The 19,567-nt window shown below is 39.7% G+C and overlaps 1 protein-coding gene across 6 annotated transcripts in view; it reads right to left on the bottom strand.

Annotated features, from left to right (window-relative positions):
• tln2b (talin 2b) overlaps positions 1-19,567 on the bottom strand; it is a 115,502-nt gene that overhangs the window by 35,664 nt on the left and 60,271 nt on the right. For all 6 annotated transcript variants that reach the window (XM_014003596.1, XM_014003594.1, XM_014003593.1 and 3 more), the window contains exons 7-21: positions 18,088-18,215; positions 17,772-17,835; positions 17,481-17,585; positions 14,370-14,525; positions 13,591-13,692; positions 13,411-13,487; positions 11,190-11,373; positions 10,766-10,879; positions 9,956-10,064; positions 9,265-9,473; positions 7,927-8,025; positions 6,536-6,703; positions 4,615-4,909; positions 3,114-3,280; positions 1,710-1,838 (exon numbers count right to left, since the gene is read on the bottom strand). In XM_014003596.1, coding sequence (XP_013859050.1) covers positions 1,710-1,838; positions 3,114-3,280; positions 4,615-4,909; positions 6,536-6,703; positions 7,927-8,025; positions 9,265-9,473; positions 9,956-10,064; positions 10,766-10,879; positions 11,190-11,373; positions 13,411-13,487; positions 13,591-13,692; positions 14,370-14,525; positions 17,481-17,585; positions 17,772-17,835; positions 18,088-18,215 — 2,106 coding nt within the window. The remainder of the gene's footprint in view (positions 1-1,709; positions 1,839-3,113; positions 3,281-4,614; positions 4,910-6,535; positions 6,704-7,926; positions 8,026-9,264; positions 9,474-9,955; positions 10,065-10,765; positions 10,880-11,189; positions 11,374-13,410; positions 13,488-13,590; positions 13,693-14,369; positions 14,526-17,480; positions 17,586-17,771; positions 17,836-18,087; positions 18,216-19,567) is intronic.

Here is a 19,567-nt window from a genome sequence, read left to right on the forward strand (position 1 = left end):
ACCATACCATACCATACTGTACCGTACCGTACCGTACCGTACCGTACCGTACCGTACCATACCATACCATACCATACCATTTTATTTCTAAAGCACTTAAAAAACAACATAGCAGTTGACCGAAGTGCTGTAAAAATATATAAAATAAAACACAAAAAATAAAACAGTACAAAAATCACAGATACCAGAAAAAGAGTACAGTATTAAAACACAGATGCTAAATCACTCTGGGTTAAAAGCCAAAGAGAAGAAATGTGTTTTTAAGCAAGTTTTAAAAAACAGGAAGAGTTGGGGCCTGCCTGACCTTCAGTGGAACCAGATCCTTTTATGTAAATAATTATAAAAAAAGAGACATCAAATTAAAATTTGTAAAGAAGAATCAAATTACTAAGACATTATTGAGATTAGAGTTGCTGACAGCAGCAATCAACTATGGTTTTAGCTCCACTCAGACTAGCTATTAGCCCAACAATCTGGTCAGAATTAAACAATTTCTCCATACTGATGCTGCTTAAAAAGGTGAGGGATTTTGTATTTTTCAGGTACATAGTTCAATTCAATACCACAATCAGGTAATTATTTTACTTCAGTTGTTATGAAAATGCTGTATGTATCAAAGATAAATTTGACTTTGCATCTAAATGCCTTGAAATTAGCCTCAGTCTCTTTAAGAACCTCCAGCCATTTCTGACACTCCCACTTCAGCACGTCTTCACAACAATGCTTCTGAAGAAGGGTGCTCTGTGGAGCGGGGGCTCGGCTGGGGACTGAGCTCCAGGGAGGAGCTTTGTGTAAATAGGCGGGGCTTTGTACCAGCAAATGTTTAGGAAACTCTGAATGGCTATTACAGGAGATTCAAGGATTTCTCCAACATGCATGAATTAGTCAAAACTAAACTCTGGGAATGTTTTTTTGTGAGGGTTGTAGCATGATATAAAGCTTAAAATAGTCGGTTTTGCATAATATGYCCCACCCCTTTTAAAGATATTGTGTAGAACATTTGCACAGATCCCCACTTCCAATAGTCCGTCTGTCGCTTTAAGGAAGGATTTGGTACTTATACTGTATAAATATTCTGSGTAACATTATTTACAGAATGCACATAAAAAAAAAGAAAATGCATACATGCTCAACCACTGAGTCATTTACTTTGTCTTGACGCTCCAAAATGAAGAGGTCKGAATTGTTTGTGAGGTAATTGTTACAAGCACACTCGGAGATTAATAACATTCTTCTTGACTGGCTTACAAGCTGCTGTGATGGAGGCGACCATTAGCACCATTACTGAGACCATCTGATGCAAGTAGGCAGGCTGAGATGCATGTCTGATAGCAGACTTATCCCAGCCCTCGGGTAATGAATAGTTTATGTGCCTGGGAAATTGAACATTGGGTGCTCCAGAGCAGAGAGGTGGTAGTCATTAGGGACAAACTGATACTGAGGGCTAAACACAGATCTTTACAAAGAYAGTTCATTCAGAGCATTAATGGGATTTATAGCTCAGTGTCGTGGTGAAGGAAGAAAAAGCATATGCATATTTTTAAAAAAATGGTTTACACTCGTAAAAACAAATGCAAGGCATTTATTTATTTGTGATCATCTTTGGTGTTTATATAAAAAAAGTCTTTGTATCTACAGCAAGGCGAAGCGAGGATTTAAAGCCTGGTTAAAGGTTGAATGATGAGAACACGTTTCCTCCGCTGACTCACCTCAAGCCGAGTGACTAGTTTTTTCTTTATGGCGTTTTGAGCTGCAGCATTAGTGGCAACACGTAGCCCCTCAGCTGCCTCCCTGAGTCTCTGCTGCTGGTCCTCATTCTCCGGGTAGGCAGCTGCCCCCTGAGGGGAGAAAAACCACACATTCATGCATACATGTGCAAATGTGCAAACACACACAGCCATGACGCACACTGTTGATCCAGAAGTGAACAATAGCTACCGGATCCTTGCAATGAAAGTTGATCAACTCTGCTCATATTGTACATTTAAAAGGGATCGATGCAAAGAGGCATTTAACTCTGCTATCAGACAGTTGCCATGGAAACTGTCAGATCCTCACTTCCTCTTTGATAATGGCAGTGATGTGATGATTAATGTGTCACAGATCAAACGCATCCTAACGAGCTATACACCCGTGTTTCACTTGCATGGGTATTTCACACTGATAATATTCTGGCTCAACATTACCAAGGGCTCATTAAAAGCCACCGCCACTGCCTACTTTGAACTTGGGTTTTAAAAAGAAACGTTATTCACTGTTGCAAAGACTTGTTTTTCTTTTAAACCAAAGGGAAATAATTAAGTTATGATCTTTAACCATAACTCATACATAACCATGCCATATTTAGAGACTGAACTTAATTTCAGAAAAAAAACAGAGGTTAAAATAATGACAATATGGGGTGCCAAGTGTAAAATAAAATAAAAAAAATGTCACTAACACATTTTCATTATTTAGCTCACTTTCTAAGTGTAAAATTCTAGTTAAAGATTTTCCACTAACATTTAATTATTTAGCTCCCAGTTTGTACATTTTGCTTATTTTTTTCYAAATGTTAAATAAAAATGTTACATAATAAATAACTATTAAATCCTAAATCTAAAAGTGTAAAACCAACATGTAAAAGTTAAATCTTAAATGTTGTGGCTAAATGTTGAAGTTTACATTTTAGTGTTTCGCAATGGAATGCAGTCGTACGTGGCTCTTCCGATTTCACCATCCTGAGACAAAAGCAACCGCTGCTAACAAAAGTGGTTGCTTTCTAACGCTGCTAACACTGCCGAAGATGTCATTAAATATTCTAATTGAAAATGTGATCATTTAAATAATATAAATGGTACCTGTGGTCCGGCAATTTGGAGTGCAGCTCGGACACCGGCCGCAACTGCAAGTTTTATGTGTTGCAGGGAAGTGTAGCTGCATTAGCAGCGTTAGCAGAGTTTGCGGTTGTTATTGTCTCAGGATGATGACATCATAATAAGACACACTCAAAGTGAGCTAAATAATGAAAATGTGTTAGTAACATTTTTTATCATTTTATTTTACACTTGGTGCCCCATATGACAATAAAGTAATAAACAAAACATAACAGCTCTTTAGTAAAAGTCGATCACCTTAGCAGCCTCCACCATCCGAGCCGTGGCATCAGCCAGGAGTTTGGCTGCAGCGAGAAGTTTCTTTGAGTTGTCAACATCAACCTCTGCCTCTGCATCCGACCTCATGGCATTGACTAAATCCGAGGTGGCTTGGGCCAACACCCGAGCCTGCCGCACCATCTCTCCTGTTCATATACACAGCCACAAATCAGCATGGAAATCCACACAGCCCTGATGAAGCTGCTGGAGGGATCAGATCAAATGCCAGCAAATTGGGAAAGTTCATTTTCAAGCTGAGGATCAGTTTATGACGCAAAACAGATTTTGATTATTTGAGTTAGATATTATGTTTGTAATCTAGATAACCTCAACCGTTTAAAAGAGGTGTTTACACATCAGATCACTCATTAGCCATGTCAGTATTCTTAAGGAAACTCAAGCTAAATGCAGCACAAATCTGAATCCGAACAGTGACTGATTGGTGTGGCTGCACCTTAATAGTTTCACTTCTCTTAACACTTCATAATGTCGACACACAGATCAAAAAGCACCATTTAAACACCTATTCATTCATTTTCAATGAAAATGTTTGTTCAGACTTTTGACTTGTCAAGTGTTATATTTCTGAGTATCATTGTGAACAGGACTTAATTTATCTAGTTTGTACAAAATATCTCCCTTTTGAAATCTAGCCCTACTATTAACACTAATGCAACTAGAAATACAACAAGATTTCTAAAATCTCATTGAAAATAGTAAAAGTCTGTACATCTTTCAACTAAATTAGTTCTTATATAACATCATTTTCTTGTTCATTCAGTGAGAAATCCCCCTAAGTTTCCTCATCCTGTGGATTCACATTATGTTCACCTTTATCTCCTCTTTTAGCTTAAGATTTCCGATGACTCACCCCTCTCTCACAGACATAAAAATCATTGGAATATATGTAACACCTCCCCACACATCTGCTATAAAAAGCTGCGCTCCGTAACTCCCACCTCAAGCTTTAAATAACCCACAGAGTAAGTTAATGGAAGACTTCTACAACCCTACATCCGACATCTTTGGGATCGAGCCAGTCCTTTCAGCACTGAATGCTTATCTGGTAATTCTACAGTTTGCCTTTGTTCTAATGAGAATTTATTGAAGAAAAAATGGTTTGTGTTCCTAAAAAAATTCCCATGTCATATGTTTCCTGTTAAATTTCAAAGGCTCCCTGATGCTGATTGAGACCAGACCAGGAACTCTGTAGTGGTTTTGGATGACATGTCTCTGGCGACCCCCTGGGAAATGACTCGCTTTGAAAAATACTTCAGCCTCATGACTCAAATCAAAACAACCAACCTGAGCTTCAAATATGCATGGAGGACTTTTAAGATTGTTTAACGTGAAGATAAATGCAGTTAATACATATGTGAGGCAGCCTGATGCAGTCAAAACACATCACAAACAGGTCAACTTAAAGCAAGCATTCCACAGCAATCAGCTCATTGGCTTTGGCGACTCCTTCACAGCTCACCAGCATCGCCCATGGAAGAGAAAATGTTTTCGGTCACGTTCATGATGGTGTCCGTGGCTTGGTCGTAGCGTCCGATGGGCTCCCCACAGCTGGCGTAGTGGCGGACGTGCTGCAGCAGGTCGCCGAGGGCCTGGCTCACCACGCCGGCTGCCGTGGCCACTTGCTTCAGGAGCTCGCCGTCGTCGCTGGCCGAGCGGCAGGCTTTCACACAGGTCTCGACAGATCGGTCCACCAGTTTGCCGGCCTCGACCAGCTGCTCCTGACACACCGGGGAGCTGATGGTTGGACTCACCACCTGACACAAAAAGGTCATCAGTAATTCAGATAGATCAAACACTTCATGTCTTTTGAAGAATTACATGTAATGTGAGAATAACACAACACATGCACATTGTAGGAGCAAATACCAGAGCAAATCTCTTGCCTCGGCTYACGATACCTTCAATCGTGATCCAAAACAACCAGCTTTGAAGCTCCATTTAATTTTGTTTTAAAACTTCTGATGAGAAGTCTTTTATTTTAAAGAGAAAGCCGAATTGGATCTGACTCTCTCCTTCGGACAAAAACAGATCTTCGGAGACGCTGAAAATCAAACCTTTGGAAGTTACTGGAAGTAAGGACCCTGACCAGAGTTTCTTACCAACCTGGGTGAATTCTTCCTATAGCTTAACCTGATGGTCAAGACACCTCCAGGTAAAAGCTGAATGTTTTGACTAGTGTACCGGAGTTCGGGCTGACGCGTCGGCTGAGGCCCAAGTGTTCGTTCTGGTTTTCTCTCGTTTTGATAAGATAAAAAGTTAGGGCTAACCTCCTCCTTTCTTTCTATCTCTTAAACTTAAACCTTGCCATGTAAGTTTCATGTACCTGCAAACATTTGGTTTATTAAGACCTTAAACCTGAAGTTCTGCCGTTTCTGTTAGAGTTGTCATTTCGACATTAATTAGTGCGGACGCATACCTGTTTTTGTTGATGTTTTAACTCACAACAAAATTTGAAACCACAACAAGCAGTACATTAGTAATTTATTTGATTCTGTAAATAAAAATCATTAATTTTAGATCAACTTAAATTCCTGMGTACGTTCACTTATTGTGGGTGGTTTCTCTCATATTTACACAGAGAAGGTGTTTTTCCTTAAACAGAAGAACCCATGAATTTCCTTATAACTTTTGTTATGAGAAGAGTAGGTTAACCCCTACAACCTCATTTGCCTAATGCACAGCAAATTTCTGCATAAAGATCTTACATGTTCTGTTCGTGCTTGGGATTTGGGATGGTAATGACTAAAGTTGTCCCGATACCAGTTTTTTTTCAGTACTTCAGCTTGGGTACTTGCTGATACATAGTACTTACTGAGTTAATTACACAATGGTTTTAAATACTCATTTCTTTTATTTAGAACAAGGTGGCTCTCCTTACACAGCCCATGTTGTATAACTTTCTTAAACATGAAACAGATAAATTATCCACTTGAAATGTAAACTGTGACACAATGAGTGAAATATCAATACAGATACTGGTATCGTTTTCAGATATTGGGGTAAAAATTGGTATGAGTGTGAGTACTTGTAAAAATGCTGGTATCAGGTCACCACTAGTAATGACAGCTACTATCATACACATTTTTAGCTCAAAATCTATATTTTAGACAGAGTTATAGCCCTTTCTGTGTTTGTTAATATATGTTTACTGTAGTAGACATCTTAAATCTGATTGACTCCAAAAACCTAGCATGTACATGTACATTTACTGATTACTTTCCATGTGTTTCATTAGCCAACAAACACAAAAATGAACATACACACAGACAAAGGCATACACTTGTTTACCTCCCTATAATGGGAGCGGGTGATAACAAATAATAAATTTAAACTACCGGTACAYTCCTTTGTTTGGAGTGGACCAAACTGTGGATCGGTACCTTGGTGCAGGCGACCAGTTGTGAGGTGGACAGGGCGCACTGAGTGGCAGCTGCAATCACACGGTTCTGCAGCACGGTGTCCTCGGCCACCTGGGCCACATTCTTGGCCTTCAGGACCAACATGGCAGCTGCATTGGCTACGGCTTTGGCCAGATTCATCAGGGTGTCCTGCAACATATTAATCAGTGTCCTTCACTGAAACCAAGCACAGCTGTGTACATGCAACTAAGGGGACCAGGAGAGTAAATGTTTTCAATCCCTTTTGTTCAGCTGGTTTACCGGGATTACAGTGCATCTACTGCGCTCAACTATGGCTCTCTTACAAAAAACATCAAACAGATAAAAAAAAGAAAAAGAATGTTGAATGATGAATCTAATCTATACAAGCAGTACACTGATGTCCCTCCATCACTGAGGGATTTGAATAGTGAATGTTTGACATTTTTGAGTGTTTTTCTGGACTGGGATAGAACAGGGAATGCAAATAAAACTAAATGTTGTGGAACAAGATATTCAAATAGGAGTTACACTGTGTATAAGGTCAGAGGTAGGTTTTAGTTTACTTGTCCAAGGTGGCACAAAGTGACCGATTTTGGCGAGAGGAGCAAGCAGACGCAATGGCAGAGACATGGCATGGCCTACAATGGCGTGCCCACCATAGTTTAATCTTTGCCCACCCTGATCATTTGAGGAAACTATACTTTCAAGCAAAATAAAAACTAGAAAGTATAGTTTCCTCAAATGTATTTGTGCTCGTGGCCATCTTGAATTTTGACGTATCAACCCAATTTTCAATGGTGATATTTCTAATTCCTAGGTACAGTCACACACCAAAATAAAAGTCAGAACATTACTTAATTTTTAAGTCATCTTAAAATAAGTTAGGTTTTCTTAAAATCTTACGGACTGGGGGCATTTTGAATTCCCCTCTAAGCTCTGTGATGGGAGAAAATTATTAGGTGCAGAAAATGAATTGCAGCATGTTAATGCAGTTGAAGAATTCTAGCTTAACATCAATGAAACCAAGGATGTAGATGATGCACGAGCTCTCTTTAAAGCAATTACCAATAAAAAGAAAAGGTAGGCGAGATGTGAGAGGATGAATAAACTGAGGTGAACATGGCACGTAAAAAAATTTCAATGCCGGAGAATAAAAGAAGCAGACAGTGAAAGCAGCTAAAACAGAGGTCTTAAACACTGTACTCATGTTTCCCTCTTCTCTTTGATGCTCTGTTACAAACCCACCTAAAGTGTCAAGCTAATAACAAAGCCTGGGGTAATTACATAAGTGTGTATCGACATTTTTACGAGAGGCCTGGGAGTATAGGCCTGTGTGGAACTTCCTGTCTGGCTGACACTGTCATAGAAACAATGAGAGGACTGCGTCCAACCTGGAACTTCTCGTCAGTCTCGCCCTCCCCCATGTGACGGAGCAGGTCCCCGCTGGCTTGTCCGATGCTTCCTGCTGCAGTCAGCACCGTCTGTCTGGGCTGCAAAGAGATGACATCAGCACATTCATTACACCAAGCCTGGCCTGTTCTCGCACCGACCTTCCAAAAATAATCTAAAACAGGATCAGAAAAATAAAAACTCTGTAATGCATCTTCACTGTGGCGTTGTTAAAGGGATCCCCGATTAGTTGTAACATTAGACTTTATATGATAAACATATACTTTAACTGTAAACTAAAGACTGTAAAAATACTGTAGGATGTTCAGTTTTTATAATTTTYAAACTAAAAGTTTAAAAATATATTACACGGATGGGGCCATTTTAGTTACACGCAAAGCATTCTGGGTAAATGATGACATAAACTAGGTCATCGGCATGAGGCTGCTAGCGAGCTATATCCACCCTGAAGGTTAATCTTGGACAATATCTGATCATTGGCTCTTTAAAGTGAAATCAGAGAGCGTTGACAGAGAGGAGAAGATAGAAATGACTGTAACTGAAAATATGGATGGACAACAGAGCTGCTTCATGGAAGAAAACCTCAGCTTAGCCTGTTAGCTTTAGCGTTAGCCCCGACACTATCACCATATTAGCTCAGCACTACACATTCTCCTCTTGTCACTGAGGTCCTCCATCCACATGACAGAGAGGGGAACGCAAAAATGACAGTCTGCAACTGACAATAAGGATGGAAGACCTCAGTTTAGCTAGTTTGTCTCGCTAGCGCCGAGCTAATACATATAAGGCAATATAACATGAGGGCTAGCGCGAAGGCTAACAGGTTAAGCTGAGGTTCTTCTTCCATGAAGCAGCTCTGTTGTCCTCCATCTATATTTTCAGTTACAGGCTGAGTCATTTCTACCTTCTCCTCTCTGTCAGYGCTCTCTGGTTTCATTTAAMAGAGTCAATCATCAGATATTATCCAAGATTAACCTTCAGGGTGGATTTAGCTCCTCGCACCAATGACCTAGTTGATGTMATCATTTACCCAGAATGCTTTGCGTGTAAATAAAATGGCTCCGTCCGTGTTAAAATATATWTTTAAAAATTTACAAAACTAAACAGCCTACAGTATTTTTACAGTATTTATTTTACAGTTAAAATAAATGTTTATCAAATAAAGTTTAATGTTACAACTAATCGTGGATCCCTTTAAAAAGAAACTCAACCTTTTTTTTGGATTTGTAGGAAATAAAGTTGGGGATAAAATCCAAAACAATACTGAAAAGAAAAAAAAAATAGAAAAAAATATCCAAAGCAATCAGTAGGGATCTCACCTCAGCGGCTGCAGGCTCAACAGATCTGAGCAGATCTGACACGGCTCCTGCCAGCATCCTGGCAGCGCCCATCAACTTGTGTCCACTTCCCACCTCGTCGTCCATTAATGCGGCCAGGAGCTTGACTCCCCTAGACATTTCCGTGAGGTTGGAGGAGATTGTGGTGATGGCGCAGCCCACCGCTGTGTAGTCGGTCTCCGTTGGCTCACCTGAAGAGGAGAGGCAGCTGTCATAGCAAACTACATCAACCTTTGCATCTCTGCTGTGCATCTTAATTCACCAAACTGCTGCAGCATTGATTTAGCAAAGCCACAGGGCAGCTTGTGTGTCATTCCCTTTAACATGCACATCAGTGTCATAATTAGAGCCTATTTGAAATGGCTCCATAGAGCTGAGGGCATTGACGGAGCAAGTAGCCGTGAAGAAAAAGACATAAAAAACCAACTTTGAATTAGATAGTGGAGGGGTCTTAAGTGAAACTCACAGATGGCAAGTTTAGATTAAAGCTTGGTGGAACACATACAGTACCTGAGACAAACATTCAGTAGAAATAGATCAAAGAAATAAAAACCTTTATTAAGTCGTGCACTCCGAACAAACTTCATAAACCTGAATTCAGCCGTTGAAATGAAACTGAAAGTGACAAGTTTGTGTCATCTTCAAGCTGTTCAGCATTTTCCTGGGGACTCACCCGCTGTGAGATTGACCACAGAAGCCGTTCCAGCAGTGATGGCATCAACCTGAGAGTGGATTTCATGTTTGGACTCATCCACTTTGTTCTGAACCCAAACCCTGGATGCCTTTTGGAGGAGGAAAACAAGAGTTTTTTTTAGGATTCATCACAGTGGGAGATTTACATCTCATATTGACTCGTGATCAAAGGACTAGGCTAGTTAACAAACCTATGGCTGTGATTGTGGGTGTATGTCTAACTGTGTAGATTCCAATTCAGCAATCATACTATTGGTTTCCTGTATTTTTTATAGTCACATTTATTTTTTTTTGTTACAATCAAACTCGTTCTGCTTTCTTTGTGTTTTTGTTCTGTTCATACATCAAATTGTTTATCTCCTTCAGAAGTCGGGTATGACATTTTGTACATTTATACTTTTCAAAATAGTTCTATTTTATTTACAAATCTTCTCTCCTGAGTAATAGATCGTTTCGATTCCTTCAAAAAGATGTGACATCTTGTTTAAAACTGCTTCCAGCATGCGTGCACCATTTTTGTCTTTTTATAGTATCTTTAATTTTTAGCTACTTTTATACTTTAGCTACTTTCCTAGTGTTTTGCTACTTCAAGGTTTAGTTAATGGTTTGCTCCTTTTTGTTTTTTAGCGTGCAATCAGCTTTTCTTTAGCTTTAACAACTCTGTTTTAGATTCTTCACCATTCAGCACTTATCACTCACACTGCATTTTCACAGAAAATGTTATTTCTCCAGGCTTTTTAAACATTTTGGATCCATCATGATACTACTTGTAAAATTCTGCAACACTCACCAAGTCGTGTCCTAGTGGAGGCAGATTGTCTACGTGTCCCAGGTCAGACTGGGCCTGCTGCACAGCTTTCATGCTACTATTGATGGTTCCCATTAAAGCCTGCTGGGCCAGGCTCTGTCGACAGCAAACAACAGTGACACACACGCAGGGATAAACAGAAGCGGCCTGAATAGAGAGTTGTCAAACTTGTTGTGACATTTCCACAAACCACATTAGACAAATGAGTTACCATGCTGAAGTTTACTGCGGTTTATTTTGCAGTCGCAGCGGCAGTAAAGAACAATTTAAACTTCGCAATAAAACATGAGAATATTGCTTTTTATTATTGTGTTTTAGTGCTTTAAATTCTAAAATAATAGGCATAAACAAAACATTGCATTGTTTCATCTTTTTTTATATTTCAGATAAACAGAATCCCACTCACCAGGGGAGGCATGTGTCCTCTGTGCATCTGCCCGGTGGTGATTTGCTGCTGGGCAGAGGGCATGGAGCCCAGATTGAATGTGTCGGGGCCACCAACAGAGCCGGATCGGATGATACCAGGAAGGGCCACTGACCCATGCTCCACACGGCCTACCCTGTTGAACTGCTGCTGCAAGATTGTGGATCTAATATTGAAGGCACATAAATAGAAGTGAGAGATAAAGTTAGTTATTTTAAAGCTGTTTTTTTTATTGTTTTAGAGCCCCATTTTCCATGTACACGCCTGACACATGCAGATGTGTAGGGAATACAGATGGAAATATTCAGGGATGGTGACTCATTTTACTTTTAATTTATGTAATTTAACCTAAACAATGGTTAGCATGTCTTGATCATTTTGTTTTACACCTTATGGTTTTAACAAATCACAAACTGACACATTGGTGTGTTTGTTGCCTCCATTTTTTACAAGCAGAATCATGATTAAGATAGCAAAATCATAAATTATGGTTAAAAAATAAACAATTTCATAACATGTGCTTAATTAATTTTGATTGCAAAAAATTACAAATTGATAATTACCATATAATAAATTTTAAGCACCCACAGTGAGCAGACCTTAGAGCAAACACAGCACAGAAAAATGTGTTTTTTATACCCAAYAGATGCTTCTGACTAATGGTTAATTACAGCTTGTTTAGAGAAGCAGCAATTATGTTTTTGAAATGAGGTCCACAACACGAGTCGACCCCCCCCCCCCCCCCCAAATAAGTGGCATAATACCCAGCCCTGGTTTGACAGAAAATACTTTAAAAATAGATGAGGATTTCCTGTGAAAACATATTTCCAAACTCTGTCTCTCGTTCACACTTTGGTAGYGTTGGACACCGAGGAGCCACGGAATCAATTGTGCTGTAGAGATGTGTTTCAAGTGCAGCACTGCTTTCACACTCCAGCAAACTTCTGTGTCTCCGTTCTTTCTCATCCTCATGCCTGCAACCCCCTAAAATCAATTTCAGGAAAGATCCTAAATATTTTCTCTTTGTGTGTGTGTGTGTATGCGTGTGTGTGTATGTGTGTGTGTGTGTGAGTTCATGAGGAGTGAGGAGAAAGAAGTTCATTTTTGAGAAGCATTTTTAGAATCCATCACATCCAAAAAATAAAAAATTTTTCCGCATTGCTTCAAATTAAACGTTTAGTTCTCGACACAAACGCGTTAGAGAAATTTATAACTGTACCACAAGCTGAACTTGATGGAACCTCTGAAGCAAGAATATCAAATTTTGATCAATTACTAAGGTCCCATGTCAATTCCTCACCTTCTGCATAGTTATTTTTCTATCTGCAGCTCAGGTGAAAGGCCCTGAGCCATGAGAACAGGATAAGAGAAGCACTGAAGTTGCACAAGCAAACACGAGTGGAGAGGATGTCTATATGGATTACAAAAAATAATCAGTTGTAGATGAACACCCAATGACTACGTTCTGAAAGTTTCATTTAAATCGGTCTRTTTKTTTATGAAATATTTTGCTAAMAGATGGAAAAGGACACCTCCAATAGTTAATGGYAAAGTTTTCAACAAAGGTCTCACACAATAGTTTAATGCTCAAAGCATCTGCTGTGAATTTCTCTCAGTTAYTTCCACACCAGATTTTATATTAGTATCTGTAAAACAGACTAAGTTATAGACATTTTTGTGTATGCTAAGGTTGCTAAGCTGTGGAAGCCATCATAAACTGAACTGACACCAAAAGTAATCAGTTGCCGATGTAAATGCAGAAATTCATTTCTGAGAGTTTCRTTGAAATTTATCAAGTGGTTTGTGAAATWTTTTGCTAACAGAAAAATKCTCGCTCATTCACCTTTGATGGCAGTAAATACGAGAACACTAATAGCTGATATTTTAACCTGTGTGATATCTTAAGTTATTCTAAGCAGGACTRCAATTCTACGGTGCTACCCTAAAGCGAGCAAAAATTTCATAGGATTCGCTTTAACAAATGACATTTTATAAACCTAAACATTAAAAGAACTGTTTGTCTGCTTTATTTGAACCTAACTCTCTTGTTTAAGAACTACACTGAACTGGCACAAATGTGATTACATGGATAATTAAACATTAAGGTTCAAAATGCTTCAAGAACCACCAGACTGTGCTCATAAATGAAAGTGGTCAGCACTTTTTGGGTTGTTCCAGCAGACAGTACATAAACACTACTTACTTTTTAGGGGAAACAGATTCCTCCAGCATGGTGGCCTCTTCGTCCCCCTCAAGGCCAAAACGATCTTTACTCTGCTTCTGAAAGCAGGTGGGACATCACAGCAAGCATTGATTTGTACTTGTACAGAAAACCAGATGACTGTGTTAACTCAAGGATGCTTTTTTTTTTAGTTGCACTTGCCTTTTTAAGAATGATGTCAATATACCCAGCGATCAATTGGGATATCTGTTCTCCCTCTGTAGTCTGAACAGAGTAGTAACTTTCCTGGTACTCGCCAAAATCCTTTAAAATGCATCAGAAACAAGGTTCTTTAAGCTACAGCATATCTGCTGAGATGAAAACATAATCTGTATGTATTAGAAGGAGTGGGGAAATGTGTGCACAGACAGACAAATGCATCACTTGGGGGGTGAGGGACAGAATACATTTGGCAGCGCTTTCATYATTTCAGCTCTTAAGGAAAAAAATGGCTATTTTGGAGTGTCCCATTTTTCTAAAGAGCTGATTGCATCTGAAACGTAGTGAATCTGAGAACTGCTTACTTCAAAGTGTTTTGTGGAAACACAAGAGTATTATTAATACTTTTAATAAAAAATTTTTTTAAATCAATGATGGCAAATATACCTAGGGAAATCGTAGCAAAATTTTCACGATCTATTAATCTTTAAACGGAATAACCCTTTCCAGTATGAGAAGAAAACAGCCAACAGCTTTAGGGGGGGAAAAAAAGGGAAAAAAGCTCTCAGATAAATAATACATCTAAATTCTGCACATTCTCCCCCTGGAGTCTATTGTTAACTCAGATAAAGTAGCTGGCTAGCATGCTGAAAATGCTCAATATTCCAGTGTGAAGCCTCAACATTTTTAAAGGGACTGTGTGTTGGGAAATGAAACTGGAGTCATGCCGTGCATATGAATGCATGCTTAAAAAACGGAGCAGGGCATCGGCCGCGCCATACCAAGGTGAAGCTCTTGGGTGAGGCCGCCCATCTCTTGACAGTCGTTAGGGGCCATTCCTGCACCACGTCCTTCGTCTTCTCGTCAACTCGCATCACCGACTCTTTGGTTATCCCTAGAAGCCTTGGGACCAGCTTATTTTTACCTTTCATCTTTTCCTGTTGGGGGAAATCAAACAAAGGACAAACATCAGATAAAGTCTGAGTTGGTGCTAAACACAGGCGATTCCTGCGAGGTGTAAGAAGCGCAGCCCCAATTCCCAGAAAAGTTGAGACACCGCGTATCGTTAACAACTATGAAAGGGCTTGCCACGTGCCATCAAATTTAAATAAAGATTTGAATTTCCTGTTTGTTGGAGATCACTGTGATCTACTACCATCCCAAATTTGAGACAAATATGTCTAAAAATGACTGAGTTATGGACAAGTTTGCATTTTAGCTATGGCAGCCATCTTGGATTTTAATGTAGCCTTCAGATTTTGGATGCTGTGTTTTGTTGCCCCTCTTTTTTTGAGAAGCATTGCTGCCATCAAATACAAAATTACTTAAAAAAGGGCACAATACATTGTAGATGAAATACGCGTTAAAAAGTTTGACCGAATCATTCAGTTGTGTTTTCATTTACTTTTTACACAGCACTAGCGTTATAAGTTACGAGGCTCCTCGGCACCTGGAACATAAATGTTGTCGGTGTGGCTCAAAGCCCCAAACGGCTAAAGAGAAGAGCAGCTGTGAAGTGACCCAATGAGCTCAGGCTTGTTTAACCGCTGCTTTATTGAACAGGGGTCTCCACAGGCGTGAGTCACTGTCGGCACAGCAGCGTGGTGCTTCCACCAGCTCTGCTGCCCACTGAAAATCTATTACAGCTCACTTCAGACACCAAGCCCGAGCTTGGCAACCCTCCAGGGGTGGGAAGGACAGAGGGAAAATTAGTGGTGTGTAGCAGCGAGGAGGTCAAAACTTTATTAATGCAACGTCTCAGAGCTTTTGTTTTTCTTTATCACGGGGGTCATTGCTGATTTTTAAGACAATAGTGTGAAAACCAGGGGAACGGTTTTATTCTAAGCTCTCTTACACCCAAGGACAGATAACACTGTTTCAATTTTCATGACCTCTTTTGTGCAAACATTTATTGTTTTAGGTTACATTATTTGAACATCATGGTTTTCAAGGCTGCGTTCGAGCAAGAAGTGTCTTTTTCTAATTTGAAGTGGAAAGCTGATTTATTATACCACTTCATATTGTTAGCCTTAAAYATTTCAGGGTAAATGTGCTTAAGAAAAACAAACAAACAAACAAAAAAAAAAACCCCAAAAAGAATCAGCTGAAGCACCTGCACACTTGACTGCAGCAAACCTATGTTTAAGCTTATTATGCCGCTCTGCATCCTCCCCGAAAATACTGTGATTAAAGACTGACAAATGAGAAATGGAAGGTTACAAAAAAAGATCCCTCAACGGTGCCACGTTGTCGATTTTTCCTTTGCAAACACTGAGAGCAGAGTGCAGCGGAAGTGAATTATTTAGCAGAGTCTTGAAATCTCCATCACTACATCTCCCTCTTTGAACACAGTCTGTGCTTGCACTCATGAGTTTCCAAAAAGAAACTGCACACAAAGATAATTTGAACCTGGCGGTGTGCTTTAACTACGAGGCCAAGCACTCCATTTATCATCCATTAAGACCCCCGCAGACAGCTACACTCTTCCTCATCTCCCCCACAATTTTCTGCAAGTTCGTAGCCAAACAGTCTGCTGTCGGGAAGCTTTTATAACGCTCGGTTGTGCATCTTTATCTCGTTCACTTTCCAATTCCACTTTTGTGTCGCCAAACCGGAACAGAAAAAAAAAGCTGCTATACTGTCATGAGCTTCCACTCAGAACGCTCTTGATTTGCTGTGATAACAGGCCTTTTGGTGCTTCAAACAAGCTCTCATACCTGTTTGACAGCACAGTCCATCACAGTGGGTATCACAGCAGCTTTTGAGTCAGAACTGCCAATCACTACAACAATACCATCACATGACTGTTTACAGATACAAGAAGCCTGTACAATTAATTTATTACTTGTCAATGAGGATCTGATCACGGAGTATGGGATTAGACACCCCCCCAACATTCAGAGGGAGAGATCAGATCCTGAAGCTTGCTGTTAAATAGTATTGCATTTCCTGGTTCTTAGCCAGACCTAACACAAAAATAAATGGTTGTGGCTTTTGCCCGGCCACTGGGTATTGCATTGCTTTGTTTCTTACATTTACATTCAAGTCTTAATCSTGTATTTGCTAACTGAACACGTTATTATTTTACAATTACATGTCATGAGTTACACTAAYGCAAAATAATAAATGTGTAAGCATGATTTTTAAAAAAAATCATTTACCTTAAAGGGTAAGATATTTTAAGTGGGGTTCTGTGAAAAGGTTTTGTGCAGTCAGTATCTTACCTGTTGATGATGGTAGGACTTGCTAAAGAAACAACGATGCACTAAATACAGTGACTGTAAGAGAAACCATCAAACTGTTTTTACAGTACAAGTATTTCTTTTGGGGCTGGGAAATATGCTAAGGAGGGCCAGATTTGGCCTGGTGGCCTTGAGTTTGACACATAGTTTAAAGCATTGTGAAGGTTAAAATGTGTATTTTCGTAAATCGTTATAAAACTTTTGAGATTTGATTTGTTATAAGATGGTAGTGAGCCATTTTGATCTCGACCCTGCATGGATCAGCCTTAATTTCATCAGTACAGTCAGAATTGATCTTTTCCTCCAAATTGAGGTCAAAGCTGCAGTTGGATAATTTTAAGGAAATGGGACAGAAAATCTTAACAAGCACATCTTACAGGCCCCCTTGCTCTCTGCTGCATTACAACATGTAATTCTGCAAATGGCTGTMTAACCACTGGATTACCTGATTTATATTCACCTGTCAGGACATAATGACAGTTTTAACAAATACAAAAAAAAAATCAATTTCTCTAAACATTACCTACTGCAGCTTTAATAGAAGAATTGTTTAAAGCCAGTAAAGTATTTCCACCTTTTCTACGGAGCCCCACTTCAAACAGTTCAAACTATCCCTTTAATGGAGTGAATCAGCTTGTTTTTAATTCTTACCTTCACCAGGAAGAAAGACACTCCGTACGTTGGAAGAGACCTAGCAAGCTTCACATACTTCACTTTTGCCTCAATCTCTGTCATTTCTCCACAGTTTTTATGCTCCTGGACAAAAAAAAAAAGACAGTTGCAACTCAATATTTCTCAGCATTTTGAAATGCTTTGGTGTGAATTCTGTGCACGTTAAGCCAATTTGCATGTTTACTCAGGAAAAAAAAGCTGGACTGCAAAGAATTTCAAAAACACAGAATGCTTTAAAAATTCAACAGCCGACCAGTGTAATATACATACTTGGAATATTTTCTTCTCAGACCCTCTCTGTTTGATGTACTCCTTAGGCAGGAACTCCTTCAGGCTACAGAGATAAGTGGGATGTTTTACATGGTTACTAGCTTAGGCTACAGGCATTTCCTTTCCAATTAGCATACCTCTACRCGTGAGGTCAATTGTGCTTTAGTGTCCATGTATCAAACACATCTGTAACAGCTGACATTAACCTGAGCCTTCCCACAGGAGTGAATCCCGAAGGCAGGAAGTGATAACCACTGTTCAAAAAGCATCAAACATTGAGATTCAGAAACTGTACCTTTTAATCAAGATAACTTACTCCAAGAATCCAGGCTTGTGTTTGTGCTCCACGTGGGGTCCGAACTGGATCTGAGCCTGGATCCCTGCAAACTCGCAGGCTTTATCAAAGGAGACAGGGTGGGAGCCATTCAATATATCATCCCTGGCCTGGAGGAGACACGAGGACACAGAAGCAGGAGGGCGGGTGGGATTAAGTGAAGAAAAAGACAGGACTACAAAGGCATCAGAAATAACCCCCAAAAAATCGCCCGACAGACTTCTGTAACGAGCACTTCACTGTGTGCTTTGGGTGCTCAGCTTCAAGAATTTATCAGAATTTCTTGTTATAAAACAATAGGCAATGGGAAGAGAAAAAAAAACACAATTTACCAATCCTTTACAATATTTAATCTGATCTGAATGTAATGATTTTTGATTTCCTTTAAGCTGTCAAGCCATCACTCATATTAGGTTTGAATGCATTTACAGMCAAACTCTCCATATTATCTTCACCATTTCAATTGACGGGAGGGGAAAAGCTTTTGTTGACATGTTTCAAATGCTTCTCCCTGCGTGCTGTTTTCTCCAGCGGGCAGCCAGCTCTGTCTCACTCTCTCTTTCTAGTTCACTGCTGCAAATTTAATGGCTTCAAGAGCTGAGAGGCCATGCTGACAGACAGTGAGAGGGAGAGAGAGAGAGAGAGAGTGTGTGTGTGTGTGTGTTGGGGGGGCTTCATCTATGCTTTTAGCATTGGCATATCAGCTCGCAGCGTGGACTCAGCTCAATCTTACGTCCCATTACGTCAATAAAAACCTAAGCAGCAGCTTACTGCTGTAATGAGAGCCACCACGTCCTCTCCCACAATCACGTCCTTTGCCAAGTACAACTCACTGCGAAGTGCCCGAGCTCTTAGTGAACACAAGAGGACACGCTAAAATTAGTCCTCACACATGCCATTCACACTGATACACACGACTCACGAGATAGTGTTAGACAACGTAAGAAGAAGGGAATAACAGAAGAAACAGACAATCTAATTTTAGAGCAGCTGATGCTTGCAGACAATTTCCAGAGTKTAATTTGCTAATGCACCCCAAGCCATTTGAACCATTCTGCACAGTCCAAAAGACACCATATTGAGTAGGTAGTAGAGTACGGAAGGAATTGCCAATAATATGGTAGCATAAATATMTCTGATCATAAATCTCACACACATTAGCAATGTTTACATGTGCAAAATTTTGTGATCAGATTAAAATGTATTCAGATAAAATAATCTGAATATGTCATTTATATGGGCACAAAATGAATTGATCCAATTATGACGAGACTTTGCATGCACCAGGCTCTTATTCAGAATACATTCAGATTACGAAATAATTCTGATCAGGCTGAATCAGATCAGAATGTTAATTCGATTACTCATGTCTACGTGAACATAGCTAGTGTTTTACCTTTTTTTGTTTCCTGGTGTGATCACACACACACACACACACACACACACACACACACACACACAC

This window comes from Austrofundulus limnaeus, unplaced genomic scaffold (genome assembly GCF_001266775.1).
Source record: "Austrofundulus limnaeus strain Quisiro unplaced genomic scaffold, Austrofundulus_limnaeus-1.0 Scaffold19, whole genome shotgun sequence".
NCBI lineage: Eukaryota > Metazoa > Chordata > Actinopteri > Cyprinodontiformes > Rivulidae > Austrofundulus > Austrofundulus limnaeus.